The following is a 19,393-nucleotide window of genomic DNA, read 5'->3' as shown; positions in this document are numbered from 1 at the left end:
ACTGTCTCACCCTCCAGCCTGGTATTATACATATTTCTAAGCACCTCCAAGACATATGATACCTACTAATATTCTAGTTACTTTAGACAGAAACAAAAGTAGTGAGGTTGGTCGCAGAGGATGTTTAGGCGTATACTGCGACCATCTAGCAATCCAAAGGTTGTGCGTTTGAGTCCTGTCGGGGACAACATTTTGATTTAACCCTTCCCATAACCCTGATTCTAACCTTAACCCAATTAATCTAGGCCTTGGGCCGTGAGGCACCTTCTCACTGAGCTCCACCAATCTGTTTTATTTAGGGTCTTGGGAGTGTCATGCCACTCAAACAGACCAGATCTGGTAATTAATACATATAAAATATGCATAGCGTTAGGCCCCCAGGCCAGGGAGGCAGCAAAAGTGATTCAGTGGGAGAGAGGCTCGTTATTGCATCTATTCTAGAGCACTAACCTGGAGTGTTTAAATTAAAGGACTCGTAAAAGGAAATTAAGGTAACGTGTACTTGGAGTCTCAATATGATGGTGGGGCTTGAGAAAGAGTGCTGTGATCTGTTCACTATGCTGTCTGGTTATTACTTCTCTCTTATTAATTTGCCCAAATCCCTTCTCTCTGTGAATACATGCTTTCCATTTTAAGCAACATTGTGCAGTAGACAGACAGCGAGCTGAGATTTGAGTAGTTTCTACTTCATTTTAACATTACCTATGCAGGTGTCACGCCTTGGTCTTAGTATTTTGTGTTTTAGTTTATTAGTTAGTCAGACCAGGGTGTGACATGGGGTTATTATGTATTGTATTTCAGTATTGGGGTTTGTAGTGTTTGGGATTGTAGTTGATTAGGGGTGTGTGTGTGTGTTAATTAGGTTGGCTGCCTGAGGCGGTTCTCAATCAGAGTCAGGTGCTTCTCGTTGTCGCTGATTGGGAACCGTATTTAGGTAGCCTGATTTCGCTTTGCATTTCGTGGGTGGTTGTTCCTGTCTCTGTGTAGTGTGCACCAGTCAGGCTGTATTAGGTTTCGTTCTGTTTGTTTTTTTTTTGTATTTATGTAGTTATTCATGTTTAGTTCGTTCGTTTGTCTTCATTAATAAACATGAGTAACTTACACGCTGCATTTCGGTCCGACTCTCCTTCAACAACAAAAGAACGCCGTTACAGAATCACCCACCACACTCGGACCGAGCAGCGTGTCAACAGGCAGGAGCAGCGCAAACAGGAGCAGCGTGTTAACAGGCAGCGACAGCTGGAGCAGCAAAGGGAGGAGGAATTATTCGAAGAATGGACATGGGAAGACGTGCTGGATGGTAAAGGTTGCTACACTTGGGAGGAGATATTGGCCGGAAGAAATCGCCTCCCATGGCAACAGGTGGAGGCATTAAGGAGAGCAGAGGCAGCCGGTGATAGGAGCCGACGATACGAGGGAACACGGTTGGCAAGGAAGCCCGAAAAGCAGCCCCCAAAAATTTTTTGGGGGGGCTATCAGGGAGTATGGCTGCGTCAGGTAGGAGACCTGCGCAATCTCACTGTGCGTACCGGGGGGCTAGAGAGACCGGGCAGGCACCGTGTTATGCAGTGGTGCGCACGGTGTCCCCAGTGCGGGTGCATAGCCCGGTGCGGTATATTTCAGCTCCGCGTATCGGCCGGGCTAGATTGAGCATCGAGCCAAATGCTATGAAGCCGGCTCTACGCATCCGGTCTCCAGTGCGTCTCCTTGGGCCGGCTTACATGGCACCAGCCTTGCGCTCTGTATCTCCGGTTCGCCTACATAGCCCAGTGCGGGCTATTTCTCCTCACAGCACTGGCAGGGCAACCAAGAGTATTCAACCAGGTAAGGTTGGGCAGGCTCGGTGCTCAAGAGTTCCAGTGCGCCTGCACGGTCCGGTCTATCCAGAACCACCTCCACACCCCAGCCCTCCAGTAGCAGCTCCCCGCACTAGGCTTCCTGTGCGTGTCCTCGGCCAAATACCACCAGTGCCAGCACCACGCATCAGGCCTACAGTGCGCCTCGCCTGTTCAGCGCAGCCAGCGCTTTCTCCCTCTCCTGCGCTGTCTGAGTCTCCCGTCTGTTCAGCGGTTCTAGAGCCTTCCTCCTCTACAGCGCTGCCGGAGCCTCCTGTCTGTATACAGCAGCCTGAGCTGCTAGTCTGCATGGAGCAGCTAGTCTGCATTGAGCAGCCAGAGCTGTCAGTTTGCATAGAGCAGCCTGAGCTGCTAGTCTGCATGGAGCAGCTAGTCTGCATGGAGCAGCCAGATCTGCCAGTCAGCCAGACTCTTCCAGATCTGCCAGTCAGCCAGACTCTTCCAGTCAGCCAGACTCTTCCAGTCAGCCAGACTCTTCCAGATCTGCCAGTCGACCAGACTCTTCCAGATCTGCCAGTCAACCAGACTCTTCCAGATCTGCCAGTCAACCAGACTCTTCCAGATCTGCCAGTCAGCCAGACTCTGCCAGTCAGCCAGACTCTTCCAGATCTGCCAGTCAACCAGACTCTTCCAGATCTGCCAGTCAACCAGACTCTTCCAGATCTGCCAGTCAACCAGACTCTTCCAGATCTGCCAGTCAACCAGACTCTTCCAGATCTGCCAGTCAACCAGACCCTTCCAGATCTGCTAGTCAGCCAGGATCCGCCAGTAAACAAGGATCTGCCAGTCAGCCAGGATCCGCCAGTCAGCCAGGATCCGCCAGTCAGCCAGGATCCGCCAGTCAGCCAGGATCCGCCAGTCGGCCAGGATCCGCCAGTCGGCCAGGATCTGCCAGTCAGCCAGGATCTGCCGGATTCAACTTCCTGGCTGGGCTTTTTCTCAGTACTGGGCTGCCTCTCAGTACTGGGCTGCCTCTCAGTGCTGGGCTGCCTCTCAGTGCTGAGCTGCCCCTCTGTCCCGAGCTGCCCCTCTGTCCCGAGCTGCCCCTCTGTCCCGAGCTGCCCCTCTGTCCCGAGCTGCCCCTATGTCCCGAGCTGCCCCTCAGTCCCGAGCTGTCCCTCAGTCCCGAGCTGTCCCTCAGTCCCGAGCTGCCTCAGTCCCGAGCTGCCCCTCAGTCACGAGCTGCTCCTCTATTATGTAGGGTTCTGGGTGAGGACTATTCGGCCATGGTCGGCGGTTAGGGTGGATTATCCATGGACGCGAAGGGGAGGAACAATGACATTTATGAAGTGGGGTCCACGTCCGGAGCCGGAACCGCCACCATGGACAGACGCCCACCCGGACCCTCCCTATGGTTTTGAGGTGCGTTCGGGAGTCCGCACCTTAGGGGGGGGGGGGTTCTGTCACGCCTTGGTCTTAGTATTTTGTGTTTTAGTTTATTAGTTAGTCAGACCAGGGTGTGACATGGGGTTATTATGTATTGTATTTCCGTATTGGGGTTTGTAGTGTTTGGGATTGTAGTTGATTAGGGGTGTGTGTGTGTGTTAATTAGGTTGGCTGCCTGAGGCGGTTCTCAATCAGAGTCAGGTGCTTCTCGTTGTCGCTGATTGGGAACCGTATTTAGGTAGCCTGATTTCGCTTTGCATTTCGTGGGTGGTTGTTCCTGTCTCTGTGTAGTGTGCACCAGTCAGGCTGTATTAGGTTTCGTTCTGTTTGTTGTTTTTTTTGTATTTATGTAGTTATTCGTGTTTAGTTCGTTCGTTTGTCTTCATTAATAAACATGAGTAACTTACACGCTGCATTTCGGTCCGACTCTCCTTCAACAACAAAAGAATGCCGTTACAGCAGGTTATTTCACTTCCCAACACATCCAGTGGAGAATCGTAACTTCATCTTAGGTCAAATTTTCACATTGTGCATGGATGTCAATGGCTTTGACCACATAGCTAGCATGACTCAGTCTACCCATGTCATTGTGTTTGTGTGTAGGCTACTTTAAATGGTAATACAGATTTGTTGTCTCAGTGTGTTTCAATATCAAATGTTTGCTGTATGTCACCCTGTAGCCTTTGGTGTTTCACAACACCTCAAACATTTGTACACATCTTTGCAATATCGACAGGATTGACCTTCTTTAGGATATTGATGCTGAACAAAGGTTTGGTTATGTGTGTTCTCCTACAAAATCCAACTTAGTCTGCTGCCATTTTTGTAAATGTACACTTCACTCAAAGCTCTTCACACAACAGAAGGTCCTTTACACTAAAGCCTCCATTTTATTTAACAAAGGACATCAATCTGTATTATACGTTTAAAGTGGCATAAATACAGTGCCTTAAAGTATTCAGACCTCATTTGTCAGCGATTACAGCATCGAGTCTTCTTGGGTATGACGCTACAAGATTGGCACACCTGTATTTGGGGAGTTTCTCACATTCTTCTCTGCAGATCCTCTCAAGCTGCCAGGCTGGATGGGAAGCTTTGTTGCACAGCTATTTTCATGTCTCTCCAGAGATGTTCGATTGGGTTCAAGTCCGGAATCTGGCTGGGCCACTCAAGGACATTCAGAGAATTTTCCAAAAGCCACTCCTGCGTTGTCTTGGCTGTGTGTTTAGGGTTGTTGTCCTGTTGGAAGGTAAACTTTTGCCCCAGTCTGAGGTCCTGAGAGGTCTGGAGCAGGTTTTCATCAAGGATCTCTCTGTACTTTGCTCTGTTCATCTTTGCCTCGATCTTGACTAATCTCCCAGTCCCTCCCTCTGAAAAACATCCCCACAGCATGATGCTGCCACCATCATGCTTCACTGTAGGGATGGTGCCAGGTTTCCTTTATTTTTTTATTTCATCTTTATTTAACCAGGTAGGCTAGTTGAAAACGTGTTCTCATTTACAACTGCGACCTGGCCAAGATAAAGCAAAGCAGTTCGACACGTACGACAACACTGAGTTACACATGGAATAAACAAACATACAGTCAATAATATAGTAGAAAAAAGTCTATATACATTGTGTGCAAATGAGGTTAGTTAAGGTAGGTAAGGCAATAAATAGGCCATGGTGGCAAATTAATTACAATATAGCAATTAAACACTGGAGTGATTGACGTGCAGAAGATGAATGTGCAAGTAGAGATACTGGGGTGCAAAGGCGCAAGATAAATAAATACAGTATAGGGATGAGGTAGTTGGATGGGCTATTTACAGATGGGCTATGTACAGGTGCAGTGATATGTGAGCTGCTCTGACAGCTGGTGCTTAAAGTTAGTGAGGGAGATATGAGTCTCCAGCTTCATTGATTTTTGCAGTTTGTTCCAGTCATTGGCAGCACTGGAAGGAAAGGCGGCCAAACTGAGGAATTGACTTTGGAGGTGACCAGTGAAATATACCTTCTGAAGAACATGCTACGGGTGAGTGCTGTTTTAGTGACCATTGTGCTGAGATAAGGCGGGGCTTTACCTAGCAGAGGTTTGTAGATGACCTGAAGCCAGTGGGTTTGGCGATGAGTATGAAGCAAGGGCCAGCCAACGAGAGCATACATGTCGCAGTGGTGGGTAGTATATGGAGCTTTGGTGACAAAACGGATGACACTGTGATAGACTGCATCCAATTTGTTGAGTAGAGTGTTGGAGGCTATTTTGTAAATGACATCGCCGAAGTCGAGGATCGGTAGGATGGTCAGTTTTACAAGGGTATGTTTGGCAGCATGAGTGAAGGATGCTTTGTTGCAAAATGGGAAGCCAATTCTAGATTTCATTTTGGATTGGAGATGCTTAATGTGAGTCTGGAAGGAGAGTTTACAGTCTAACCAGACACCTAGGTATTTGTAGTTGTCCACATATTTGTCCACATATTCTAAGTCAGAACCATCCAGAGTTGTGATGCTGGACGGGCGGGCGGGCAGGTGTGCGCAGCGATCGGTTGAAGAGCATGCATTTAGTTTCATTCGCATTTAAGAGCAGCTGGAGGCCACAGAATGAGAGTTGTATGGCATTGAAGCTCTTCTGGAGGTTGGTTAACACAGTGTCCAAAGAAGGGCCAGAAGTCTACAGAATGGTGTCGAGCGGCAACGTTGAGACTTGTTTCTGGGAAGGTGGATTTTTAAAAGTAGAAGCTCGAATTGTTTGGGTACAGACCTGGATAGTAAGACAGAACTCTGCAGGCTATCTCTGCAGTAGATTTCAACTCAGCCCCCTTTGGCAGTTCTATCTTGTCGGAAAATGTTAAAGTTAGGATGGAAATTTCAGGGTTTTTGGTGGCCTTCCTAAGCAAGGATTCAGACATGGCTAGGACATCCTGGTTGGCAGAGTGTGCTAAAGCAGTGAATAAAACAAACTTAGGGAGGAGGCTTCTAATATTAACATACATGAAACCAAGGCTTATACGGTTACAGAAGTCAACAAATGAGAGCGCCTGGGGAATGGGAGTGGAGCTAGGCACTGCAGGGCCTGGATTAACCTCTACATCACCAGAGGAACAGAGGAGTAGGATAAGGGTATGGCTAAAGGCTATAAGAACTGGTCGTCTAGTACATTTGGAACAGGGAGTAGAAGGAGCAGGTTTCTGGGCGCAGTAGAATAGATTCAAGGCATAATGTACAGACGAAGGTATGGTAGGATGTGAATACAGTGGAGGTAAACCTAGGCATTGAGTGATGATGAAAGAGATATTGTCTCTAGAAACATCATTTAAACCAGGTGATGTCACCGCATGTGTGGAGGTGGAACTAAAGGGTTAGCTAAGGCATATTGAGCAGGGCTAGAGGCTCTACAGTGAAATAATACAATAATCACTAACCAGAACAGCAATCGACAAGGCATATTAACATTAGTGAGAGGCATGCGTAGCTGGAGACACAGTGACTATAGCAAAATAGTTATAGTGGCCCAAGAAATTGGCCGATGGACCTATTCAGCTAACAGTCCGATATGCTCTAGATGGGCATTCAGGGGTCGTCGCAAAGTAGTAGCCAGTTGAAGAACCGCCTCGGGCGGATTACGTCGGTAGTCCAGTCGTGAAGGATCGGCAGGTCTCCAGAACGGCAGGAAAAGGGGTCCAGGTCAATTGGTTACATTTACATTACATTTAAGTCATTTAGCAGACGCTCTTATCCAGAGCGACTTACAAATTGGTGAATTCACCTTCTGACATCCAGTGGAACAGCCACTTTACAATAGTGCATCTAAATCATTTAAGGGGGGGTGAGAAGGATTACTTTATCCTATCCTAGGTATTCCTTGAAGAGGTGGGGTTTCAGACGTCTCCGGAAGGTGGTGATTGACTCCGCTGTCCTGGCGTCGTGAGGGAGTTTGTTCCACCATTGGGGGGCCAGAGCAGCGAACAGTTTTGACTGGGCTGAGCGGGAACTGTACTTCCTCAGTGGTAGGGAGGCGAGCAGGCCAGAGGTGGATGAACGCAGTGCCCTTGTTTGGGTGTAGGGCCTGATCAGAGCCTGGAGGTACTGCGGTGCCGTTCCCCCTCACAACTCCGTAGGCAAGCACCATGGTCTTGTAGCGGATGCAGCTTCAACTGGAAGCCAGTGGGAGAGCGGAGGAGCGGGGTGACATGAGAGAACTTGGGAAGGTTGAACACCAGACGGGCTGCGGCGTTCTGGATGAGTTGTAGGGTTTAATGGCACAGGCAGGGAGCCCAGCCAACAGCGAGTTGCAGTAATCCAGACGGGAGATGACAAGTGCCTGGATTAGGACCTGCGCCGCTTCCTGTGTGAGGCAGGGTCGTACTCTGCGGATGTTGTAGAGCATGTACCTACAGGAACGGGCCACCGCCTTGATGTTAGTTGAGAACGACAAGGTGTTGTCCAGGATCACGCCAAGGTTCTTAGCGCTCTGGGAGGAGGACACAATGGAGTTGTCAACCGTGATGGCGAGATCATGGAACGGGCAGTCCTTCCCCGGGAGGAAGAGCAGCTCCGTCTTGCCGAGGTTCAGCTTGAGGTGGTGATCCGTCATCCACACTGATATGTCTGCCAGACATGCAGAGATGCGATTCGCCACCTGGTCATCAGAAGGGGGAAAGGAGAAGATTAATTGTGTGTCGTCTGCATAGCAATGATAGGAGAGACCATGTGAGGTTATGACAGAGCCAAGTGACTTGGTGTATAGCGAGAATATGAGAGGGCCTAGAACAGAGCCCTGGGGGACACCAGTGGTGAGAGCGCGTGGCGAGGAGACAGATTCTCGCCACGCCACCTGGTAGGAGCGACCGGTCAGGTAGGACGCAATCCAAGCGTGGGCCGCGCAAGAGATGCCCAACTCGGAGAGGGTGGAGAGGAGGATCTGATGGTTCACAGTATCGAAGGCAGCCGATAGGTCTAGAAGGATGAGAGCAGAGAGAGAAGTTAGCTTTAGCAGTGCGGAGCGCCTCCGTGATACAGAGAAGAGCAGTCTCAGTTGAATGACTAGTCTTGAAACCTGACTGATTTGGATCAAGAAGGTCATTCTGAGAGAGATAGCGGGAGAGCTGGCCAAGGACGGCACGTTCAAGAGTTTTGGAGAGAAAAGAAAGAAGGGATACTGGTCTGTAGTTGTTGACATCGGAGGGATCGAGTGTAGGTTTTTTCAGAAGGGGTGCAACTCTCGCTCTCTTGAAGACGGAAGGGACGTAGCCAGCGGTCAGGGATGAGTTGATGAGCGAGGTGAGGTAAGGGAAAAGGTCTCCGGAAATGGTCTGGAGAAGAGAGGAGGGGATAGGGTCAAGCGGGCAGGTTGTTGAGCGGCCGGCCGTCACAAGAAGCGAGATTTCATCTGGAGAGAGAGGGAGAAAGAGGTCAGAGCACAGGGTAGGGCAGTGTGAGCAGAACCAGCGGTGTCGTTTGACTTAGCAAACGAGGATCGGATGTCGTCGACCTTCTTTTCAAAATGGTTGACGAAGTCATCTGCAGAGAGGGAGGAGGGGGAGGGGGAGGAGGATTCAGGAGGGAGGAGAAGGTGGCAAAGAGCTTCTAGGGTTAGAGGCAGATGCTTGGAATTTAGAGTGGTAGAAAGTGGCTTTAGCAGCAGAGACAGAGGAGGAAAATGTAGAGAGGAGGGAGTGAAAGGATGCCAGGTCTGCAGGGAGGCGAGTTTTCCTCCATTTCCGCTCGGCTGCCCGGAGCACTGTTCTGTGAGCTCGCAATGAGTCGTCGAGCCACGGAGAGGGAGGGGAGGACCGAGCCGGCCTGGAGGATAGGGGACATAGAGAGTCAAAGGATGCAGAAAGGGAAGAGAGGAGGGTTGAGGAGGCAGAATCAGGAGATAGGTTGGAGAAGGTATGAGCAGAGGGAAGAGATGATAGGATTAGCGGGGGAGAGAGAGCGAAGGTTGGGACGGCGCGATACCATCCAGTAGGGGCAGTGTGGGAAGTGTTGGACGAGAGCGAGAGGGAAAAGGATACAAGGTAGTGGTCGGAGACTTGGAGGGGAGTTGCAATGAGGTTAGTGGAAGAACAGCATCTAGTAAAGATGAGGTCGAGCGTATTGCCTGCCTTGTGAGTAGGGGGGAAGGTGAGAGGGTGAGGTCAAAAGAGGAGAGGAGTGGAAAGAAGGAGGCAGAGAGGAATGAGTCAGAGGTAGACGTGGGGAGGTTAAAGTCGCCCAGGACTGTGAGAGGTGAGCCGTCCTCAGGAAAGGAGCTTATCAAGGCATCAAGCTCATTGATGAACTCTCCGAGGGAACCTGGAGGGCGATAAATGATAAGGATGTTAAGCTTGAAAGGGCTGGTAACTGTAACAGCATGTAATTCAAAGGAGGCGATAGACAGATGGGTAAGGGGAGAAAGAGAGAATGACCACTTGGGAGAGATGAGGATCCCGGTGCCACCACCCCGCTGACCAGAAGCTCTCGGGGTGTGCGAGAACACGTGGGAGGACGAAGAGAGAGCAGTAGGAGTAGCAGTGTTATCTGTGGTGATCCATGTTTCCGTCAGTGCCAAGAAGTCGAGGGACTGGAGGGAGGCATAGGCTGAGATGAACTCTGCCTTGTTGGCCGCAGATCGGCAGTTCCAGAGGCTCGGAGACCTGGAACTCCACGTGGGTCGTGCGCGCAGGGACCACCAGATTAGGGTGGCCGCGGCCACGCGGTGTGGAGCGTTTGTATGGTCTGTGCAGAGAGGAGAGAACAGGGATAGATAGACACATAGTTGACAGGCTACAGAAGAGGCTACGCTAATGCAAAGGAGATTGGAATGACAAGTGGACTACACGTCTCGAATGTTCAGAAAGTTAAGCTTACGTAGCAAGAATCTTATTGACTAAATATGTAATGTAGCCCAGGAGTGGCTGATGGACCTCTTCAGCTAGCTGGGAGATGGCCCTAGCATGGGCTAGCTCCAGGATTGGCAGCTAGCTAGCTGCGATGATCCAGGTGAAAAGGTTCAGAACTTGCGGTTGGAATCCGGTGATATGGAGAGAAAATAAGTCCGGTATGCTCAGGTTTGAATTGTGTTGTGCAAACTGGTGAGAGTTTTCCTAGCTAAAGGTTAGCTGATGACCGCTAGCAGTGGTTAGCTGACTACTAGCTAGTAGCTAGTTAGCTGGCTAGCTTCTGTTGGGGTTCCGGTTCAGAAGTAAAGAAAAATACTTTAGAAAATGCAGATCCACACCACATTGGGTGAGGCGTGTTGCAGGAGAGTATTTTGAAGTTGAGGTTTAGAAAAATATAAATAGATATTCGATGAAAAAATAACTGATAGTGTTTCTCATTGTATAAATGCAGACCATTATAAAATGAGTCCAATCTGTTTTAATTGAGAGGTTCCTGAAATGTGTTTCCCTGTGGTATGAAATAGGGCAGTATTGGTTGGACATGTGATAGTGGGAGAGTACCCCCGAGATGAGGAGTTCCACAGTGTACACTTTACATAATAATACAACTACTCTTCCCCTTTCCTCCCTCTCACTCTTTCTCTTCCTCTTATTCAAACATGTCATCCAACATACTACACAATGACTACCCTTCTTTCTGTTCTGAAAGTTGAAAAGATGAGATGATGAGACCCCGATCTCAGACCCTGGACCTGGCTGTGTCAGCAGACCCTCTCTGGGCTCCTGCAGCCTGCTGACTCCTCTCAGACCCGGCCATGAAAACTTTCACAGGGTCAATAAAGGCCCCTGAAGAGATGTGCTGTGTCAATAAAGGCCCCTGAAGAGATGTGCTGTGTCAATAAAGGCCCCTGAAGAGATGTGCTGTGTCAATAAAGGCCCCTGAAGAGATGTGCTGTGTCAATAAAGGCCCCTGAAGAGATGTGCTGTGTCAATAAAGGCCCCTGAAGAGATGTGCTGTGTCAATAAAGGCCCCTGAAGAGATGTGCTGTGTCAATAAAGGCCCCTGAAGAGATGTGCTGTGTCAATAAAGGGACAAAGAGGGTCTTCCTGTAACATCAAGGTCTTTACAGAGCAGCTTATACACGTTAGTCAGACTTAAAGGTACACTTACTTTACTTCTGCAGTGTAAAGGCTTTGAGCACAGACTAGAGAGAGAGAGAGAGAGAGAGAGAGAGAGAGAGAGAGAGAGATGCTTACCATATGAAAGGGTAAAAAAGAGAAGTCCACAAAGCGAGAGAGGAGGTGGGGAAACGCTCTTCCTTGAAAACAGACAGAGTGTGTGAGAAGAGGAAGGGAGGGATGAGGATCTTTACAGTCAGGCACATGCTCACACAGATATAGTACATACAGACCTATACAAACCATGCATTCTAATGGGCATGCAGACCTGTTAAGAGACCTGAGACTCAGCAGTTCTTGTCTTGTATTTAGGGGCAGTAGAATACAGTGTGTAAAGTGACAGTAGTAGTTAGACCTCTGACACTCCTCTGGTCAATATACACACAGAAACAAATATACCCATACTCTGTTTTTGGAGTCGGAGTTTTGGAGTTATGAGTGACTTCAGGATGACTAAGAGTGGCCATGTGTTCCTCAGTCCTTCGGTTATTACATGGGGCCAGAGGAGACGACACAGTGATGTAAGTATTCATTCTTACTGTTGTATATGAGTAAGAGATAATGTCGTGCAGATAACTGCGATCTTCGGTATCTTACAGGGTGGTGTTGTAATTCCACATCTGTTCACCATTACTCTGTTGCAGTCAGAACAGCTGTTCGTTACTTGAAGGCACAGATGTGTCTCTTACTGTTAGTCTTATCACCTATATTAATGTGTAATTTCTCATGTGGACAGAGATTGGTTTTGGTAGGACTCTGTTTCCAGTAGCCACAGAGACAGTGGAGAGGCTAGGAAAGGAGATCATTAGATCAGGGTCAGTCTTTACTGCTGTTTCCAGTCCCATCACTTTTACTCGTTACCATGGCAGTACCTCTCAATGGTACCTCTCAATTTGTCTCTGGCAGAGAGTTCAGTCACCCCACATGTGTAGGTTACTACTGATCTCACATTTTTGATAAAGGAGTTGGTGAGGTGAATATTTGTGTTTGGAAAACAGTAATATTTCTGTTTTTGGTTCTGATCCTCACTGACCATGTTAGTTTGCACTCGTTTGCTTTCAAGGCAGCAGCAGGATCGGCCAGCGTATCATATGACACTGTTTGTTCACACGGTGAACCATGGGTTAGTAAAACAAGCCAGTGTTGGTCAGTATGTGTGAATGTGCCCAAACAGTAGATTTTGGTGTACCCGTAGTAAATTCATGTTGTCATGTGGAAACATTAGCTTGACACCCCAGTCCACTTGTGTTACATGGTACAGAGAGTGCCTCACTGGGCTGTCATTGGCTATCTCACCCAATAGCACAGTCTTTAATTGGTAACTTCCCTAGTCCATGCGTTGTGGTCAGGATGGAACTGCCCTGCATCAGGATAGCGGGCATTGTGGAGAACAGCTGCCTGGCTGTGGGTATTCCTTCTCTTACTTTATATGAGTGTCCCTTATCTTGAATAGAGTAGATCCTCAGGCCTCAGTAGAGTTCAACTGCTTGACAGCGGGTATCCTTTCTCTTCATGAGTTCTCATATTTTTACATTTGAGTCACTTAGCAGATGCTCTTATCCAGAGATATTAGTAGGGTTAAGTGCCTTGCTCAACGGCACAATGGCATATTTTTCACCTCGTCAGCTCAGGGATTTGAACCAGCGACCTTTCAGTTACTGGCCCAATAGTCTCAACCGCTAGGCTGCCTGCCACTACCTTATCTGGGATAAAATTGATTATGCCGTTAATGGGAGCTGATAGTGAATGGAGTTTGTAATGAGGCTACAGCACTTGTGTTGATTTTTGGTTAAAGGAGTCTGGAAGTTATGTTTCTTTGGCTCACTTCCTACAGGACTTGTATAGTAGACTACTATTGATTAGAAATTAACAGAGATGACAGATGGAGGGTACTATTAGAACCAGTTTGTAAACCCATGCATCTCATTTGTTTTCATTCTCGGACTAATATCTCCTCTCCCCATTCCGTGTTGATCTAATGGGCTAAATGTGTTACAGTCACGCATCAATACATCCTGAGTGTACAGAGTTAGCTGCCTGCCTGAGACTGTGTGTTAAGATGGTTAGTGGCTGTTTGCAACCTTTAATATTCCCTCCCCGCCTTTAGAGGCACTGGGCTTCACCCTGCCTGCTCCTTCAGAGGAGAATATCATTGTTTCCAGGCAATTGTTTTCGTTAGGAGCGATTCAGTGAGTCGTAAATGGAGTCTCAGTGAGGGTGATGGTGTGCTCGGGGGGTGTGTCTGGCCTGGGAAAGAAGCACAACACATTGATGCCAAGGAGCATGCAGTCAGAGGCTGGTTGTAATGTAAAGAGGGCCTGGATCAACTACACTCCCAGCTCCACATCCACAAATGTGTTGGGATGAACACAATAAAAGTCTCATGTGAAGAAGACTGTAGAGCCAGCATATTTCACCAACCAGTAAACCGCTCTCCTTCTTTGATCTGTCTCTCTCTCCCCCAGACATCAGACCTATTTGCAATGATCGAGAGGATGCAGGTACTGTAAGTTGTCTGAGATCTCTGCTGTATACTTTTACTCACTGCTTTGTCTTCTTTGTAGTTTCAATTTGTCTTCTGTTTACTATTCTTGTGGGTACTTCTGGTTAAACATGTCCACACACACACACACACACACACACACACACACACACACACACACACACACACACACACACACACACACACACACACACACACACACACACACACACACACACACACACACACACACACATAAACCCCCTAGAAATAACATTTGACCTTGTGAGGACTAACAAAATGTCCCCCAGTTGGTCAAATGTTTAAACACACACACTGTTTAGTAATTAGAATCCATAGAGCAGCTTTAAGTGATACAGTCTACTGTGTGCTCACCCCTCCTCTCCATAGCCTTTCCTGTGTCGTCTGTTGCTGTCTCTCTTGTTGCCCTCTTGCTGTCTCTTAGTATTCTATGTTGCTTTCTCTTGTCTACCCTCCTCTCGTCCTGTCCCAGTTGTAAAAAGTGTTAAAGTAAATAATTGTTTTCATAGTAATTTCACAGGCTTTTTCACCTCACCTGCAAATTCTTTGTAAACCATGTTTTACTTTTCACTGTCTGTATTTCACCTATTATTATTCCTGTAAAAAAATCAAACTAAATAAAATCTATAGAGCAACTTCAAGTGATACATTCTTACGTGTACTAGTTTGTTACTTGTTTGTTACTGTCTCCTTTGTCTATCCTCTTCTGTTATGGCCTGTTCTGTTCTTCCGGTGTCTCTCTCCAACACCTATTATTCTGTTGCTGTCTCTGTGTCTTGTCTGGTGTCTCTCTCCATCATATCCTACACTTCTGTTGCTGTCTCTGTCTTGTCTGGTGTGTCTCTCTCCATCATATCCTACACTTCTGTTGCTGTCTCTGTGTCTTGTCTGGTGTGTCTCTCTCCATCATATCCTACACTTCTGTTGCTGTCTCTGTCTTGTTTGGTGTGTCTCTCTCCATCATATCCTACACTTCTGTTGCTGTCTCTGTCTCTGTCTTGTCTGGTGTGTCTCTCTCCATCATATCCTACACTTCTGTTGCTGTCTTGGTGTCTTGTCTGGTGTGTCTCTCTCCATCATATCCTACACTTCTGTTGCTGTCTCTGTCTTGTCTGGTGTGTCTCCTTAGTTTTGCAATTCAAAATATTCAAGGGGATACTGGGGTAGCTTAACTTGTTTTGTGCCTGTGTCCGCGTCACTTAAATGATCCTCTTTCCTACCATTTGCCCCTGGCTGCTACTGTTCTAAGTGCTCCACTGGCCTGTGGTTCTTATCTGTCTTCCTCCATGGCTCATCTGAAAGGTAGCAAGGTAAAGGTGCAACATGTCTTTAGTTAGTTTTAAAGGGTGACTACACTTCCTGATTTGGCCTTTTTTAGATTTGTTTAATTAAGAAATGCTAGCGGCCATGACTGAATTCAAATGTTTGTTTCGTGGTGTGGTTTGATGTGTGTGTTCGCTGTTGGGAAGAGTTAGCCAAATAATTTAGCCAATTAGCTTGAGCCAGCTGATGTGCAACCTGAATTTAACTCAGGCTTAGAATAGCCTATCTCCGGGGCTAGATAGACACCGTCAATACATTTACACAATGTAAATTATACAATTTTCATGTTGCACACCTTTTAGCTTTCTCATTAAATGTTTCAATATTTGTAAATGCATTTCAACAATTTATGGTTGGTTTGAGGGTTTAAGTCATAAACATTTGGAGCTATTGGAATTGTAACATAATGTCCCATGTACATTTCATAATTTACCAATGGTCCTTAACAAGCCCATAGGGATATCCGAAGTCAACTCAAATTTACAACAGGCATTACGATCGGGTCGCGTGCAGCTGCACTTCAAATGTATGATTACTTGTGTGCTGCCAGCTGTGGGCATGTGGGCAGGATTGAAACAAATCCAACCTTTATTTATGTTGTGATGCAATCACGACCACAAGTCTCACAAAACTCCGTTTTGGATGAGACTGACTTTTTGTAGTAAATATTGACAGTAGAATAAATGTTTCTGACTCATATTGGTGCCACATTGGCTGTTTTCTAAATGACAAGTTGGTTTTGAGGTGCAGTCGCTTTTTGAAAGTTACTGTATACTGACACGACCAGGGCAACTAAACTGTAAAGAAAAATGTGTCCACATACATAGAAGGAGCTACATAGCCCCTAGGCTACATGAATATTAAGAGACATGAGCCCGAAAAATTGTCCTGTAGACCTTTGTCAGTTTCTACCAGCTAATGTGAGATATTTAGATGACATAACATTTGTGGACACATAACTTAAGGGTCAATGTAGTTTCAATGTTTTGTTCACCTCCAATCACAAATAACCACAAAGCTGGCCATCTTTTCCCCTCTCTTTATGGCTGCCCTCCCCCTTCCCTTCTAAGTCCCAGTTTGTTTATTTGTCATGCACACATGATGTACAGTTGAAGTCGGAAGTGTACATACACTTAGGTTGGAGTCATTAAAAAATTTTTTCAACCACTCCACAACATTAACAAAATATAGTTTTGGAAAGTCGGTTAGGACATCTACTTTGTGCATGACACAAGTCATGTTTCCAGACAGATTATTGCACTTGTGATTCACTGTATCACAATTCCAGTGGGTCAGAAGTTTGCATACACTAAGTTGACTGTGCCTTTAAACAGCTTGGAAAATTCCAGAAAATTATGTCATGGCTTTAGAAGCTTCTGAAAGGCTAATTGACATAATTTGAGTCAATTGGAAGTGTACACGTGGATCTATTTCAAGGCCTACCTTCAAACTCAGTGCCTCTTTGCTTGACATCAGGGGAAAATCAAAAGAAATCAGCCAAGACCTCAGAAAATAAATGTAGACCTCCACTAGTCTGGTTCATCCTTTCCAAACGCCTGAAGGTACCACAATCATCTGTACAAACAATGGTATGCAAGTATAAACACCATGGGACCACGCAGCCGTCATACCGCTCAGGAAGGAGACGCGTTCTGTATCCTAGAGATGAACATACTTTGGTGCGAAAGTGCAAAACAATCCAAGAACAACAGCAAAGGACCTTGTGAAGATGCCGAAGGAAACAGTTACAAAAGTATCTATATCCACAGTAAACGAGTTCTATATCGACATAACCTGAAATGCTGCTGAGAAAGAAAGAAGCCACTGCTCCAAAACCGCCATAAAAAAGCCAGACTACGGTTTGCAACTGCACATGGGACAAAGATCGTACATTTTGGAGAAATGTCCTCTGGTCTGATGAAACAAAAATAGAACTGTTTGGCCATAATGACCATTGTTATGTTTGGAGGAAAAAGGGGGAAGAACACCATCCCAAAAGTGAAGCACGGGGGAGGCAGCATTATGTTGTGTGCGTGCGTGGCTGCAGGATGGACTGGTGCACTTCACAAAATAGATGGCATCATGAGGAGGAAAATTATATTGAAGCAACATCTCAAGACATCAGTCAGGAAGTTCAAGCTTGGTCGCAAATGGATCTTCCAAATGGACAATGACACCAAGCATATTTCCAAAGTTGTGGCAAAATGGCTTAAGGACAACAAAGTCAAGGTATTGGAATGGCCATCACAAAGCCTTGACCTCAATCCTATAGAACATTTGTGGGCAGAACTGAAAAAGTGTGTGTCACGTTCTGACCTTTATTTCCTTTGTTTTGAATTTATTTAGTATGGTCAGGGCGTGAGTTGGGTGGGCAGTCTATGTTTGATTTTCTATGTTTTAGGATTTCTATGTTTTGGCCTAGTATGGTTCTCAATCAGAGGCAGGTGTCATTAGTTGTCTCTGATTGAGAATCATACTTAGGTAGCCTGGGTTGCACTGTTTGTTTGTGGGTGATTGTCTATGTTGATGGCTTGTTTCAGCGCAGCTCGCATTAGCGTCACGGTTGTTATTTTGTTTACTGTTTTGTATAGTGTTTCGGTGTTCAGTTCTTTCTTTTATTAAACATTCAACATGAACACATATCACGCCGCATTTTGGTCCTCCGATCCTTCTCGCCTCTCCTCTTCAGATGAAGAGGAGGACGACCGTGACAGTGTGTGCGATCAAGGAGGCCTCCTCTGTTAGGAGGAATGGGCAAAATTCACCAAACATATTGTGGGAAGCTTGTGGAAGGCTACCCGAAACGTTTGACCCAAGTTAAACAATTTATAGGCAATGCTACCAAATACTAATTGAGTGTATGTAAACTTCTGACCCACTGGGAATGTGATGAAAGAAATATAAGCTGAAATAAATAATTTATTAATAAATAACACAGTGCAATGAAATGCTGACCTGCAAGTTAACCTCTTGACAATGCAACAACATTAGAAAAAGTAAGTAGCTAAGTGAATAGAAATTGCAATAAAAATAAAATCTCAATTAAATAATTTCACCTATTTAATAATTGGCCTTTTTTCTTACAAATAGTTACATAACCTACAAATATATTGGAAATAACAGACATGAGCCAAGCATGTTGAATGGAATAGATCATTAGACCTCTATAATTCAATTCATTTGGTCAATTCTACTTCCTCAACGTTGCTATTTTTAAACTGGGTTAAATATAATGTTGTAGTAAAGTTGTGAAATCTCTACCAATCACAGCAGTCACCGCGTCACTCCAGGACTTCTTGCAGTTCCTGCTACTGCCTGCGACATTGTTTATTTTTTGTCATAAAAATGTCTGTATTTATTTATTTTTTAATACAGCATAGTGCAGGTGATGTGTGGTTATGGAAACTCATATCAGACTGAAATGTAAAATAAAGGTTTCAGGCTGGACCAAAAACATCCAGGGATGAAGCCTCGGACTCCCATGCCTAATGACGATGGTGTTAACTGTTCTGTTTCAGTGGGTTTACTCCCTCTGATTGACTCAATGATGTGTGTGGTCTGGGCCTGGCTGTTGGTGACGCCTTCTCTGCTGTCCTCTGTCTCTCACACACTCACTCCTCTGCTTCAGTTACTACCCTATCTTTTTTCTTCCACTGACATTTGAATTCTCTCTCCCTTTGCTATATCTTCATGCTATGTTTAGTTGATATGTTGAAGCAATGTATTGTCCTTAATCTGAAATCTTCCTATTTTTCTCTTTTCCTATGTACCTGTAATGCCAAGATTGGTTTAGAGAAACATTTAAAACATTATGCTCTTGAATATTATTATTGTTTTGAAGTTAACTTGGAGTGAGAAGTCCATGTTATTTCTGTGCAGCTGTGTGAGTGTGTGTGTGTGCTGTGTATATCACCTGGCCCCTGGCATGCCTCTATTTCCCTCCACAGGGCAGCAGAATGGACGAGCAGAGATGCACCGTCCCTCCACCCCTCAAAGTGAGTCTAGTCCATCCTCACATTTCCCCACAGACTCCCTGTGGACAAAGGCTCCATTATGGCAGAGCCTTGAACCTCTCCTTGTCTCCCGTCAGACAGGCTTTCAGACACACACCGCTCAAATTAGAACCCCAACCTCATCAATCTTATCACACAGCCAGACTACTGCAGTGTTGGAACGCTGGATTGTATAGCATATCCTCGGCGGGTCGGCAGTCTGTGTCCGTTTAAAGGGATGCTCGCCAAAGCTCTGAGTGTCACAAT

The 19,393-nt window shown here is 46.3% G+C and overlaps 1 protein-coding gene across 3 annotated transcripts in view; it reads left to right on the top strand.

Moving 5' to 3' along the window:
* The window catches only part of LOC135540108 (rap1 GTPase-activating protein 1-like), a 64,240-nt gene that overhangs the window by 21,808 nt on the left and 23,039 nt on the right, over positions 1 to 19,393 (top strand). For 2 of the 3 annotated variants that reach the window (XM_064966487.1, XM_064966486.1), the window contains exon 3: positions 19,082 to 19,129. In XM_064966487.1, the coding sequence (XP_064822559.1) occupies positions 19,091 to 19,129 (39 nt within the window). In that variant the 5' untranslated portion in view covers positions 19,082 to 19,090. Of the gene's footprint in view, positions 1 to 11,456; positions 11,809 to 13,752; positions 13,789 to 19,081; positions 19,130 to 19,393 lie in introns of those variants that run through there. The other variant, XM_064966488.1, reaches the window with a different exon arrangement.

Source organism: Oncorhynchus masou, chromosome 5, assembly GCF_036934945.1.
Source record: "Oncorhynchus masou masou isolate Uvic2021 chromosome 5, UVic_Omas_1.1, whole genome shotgun sequence".
NCBI classification, from domain to species: domain Eukaryota; kingdom Metazoa; phylum Chordata; class Actinopteri; order Salmoniformes; family Salmonidae; genus Oncorhynchus; species Oncorhynchus masou.
Note: the sequence above shows the minus strand (reverse complement) of the source record. Positions and strands in the feature narration are given on the sequence as shown.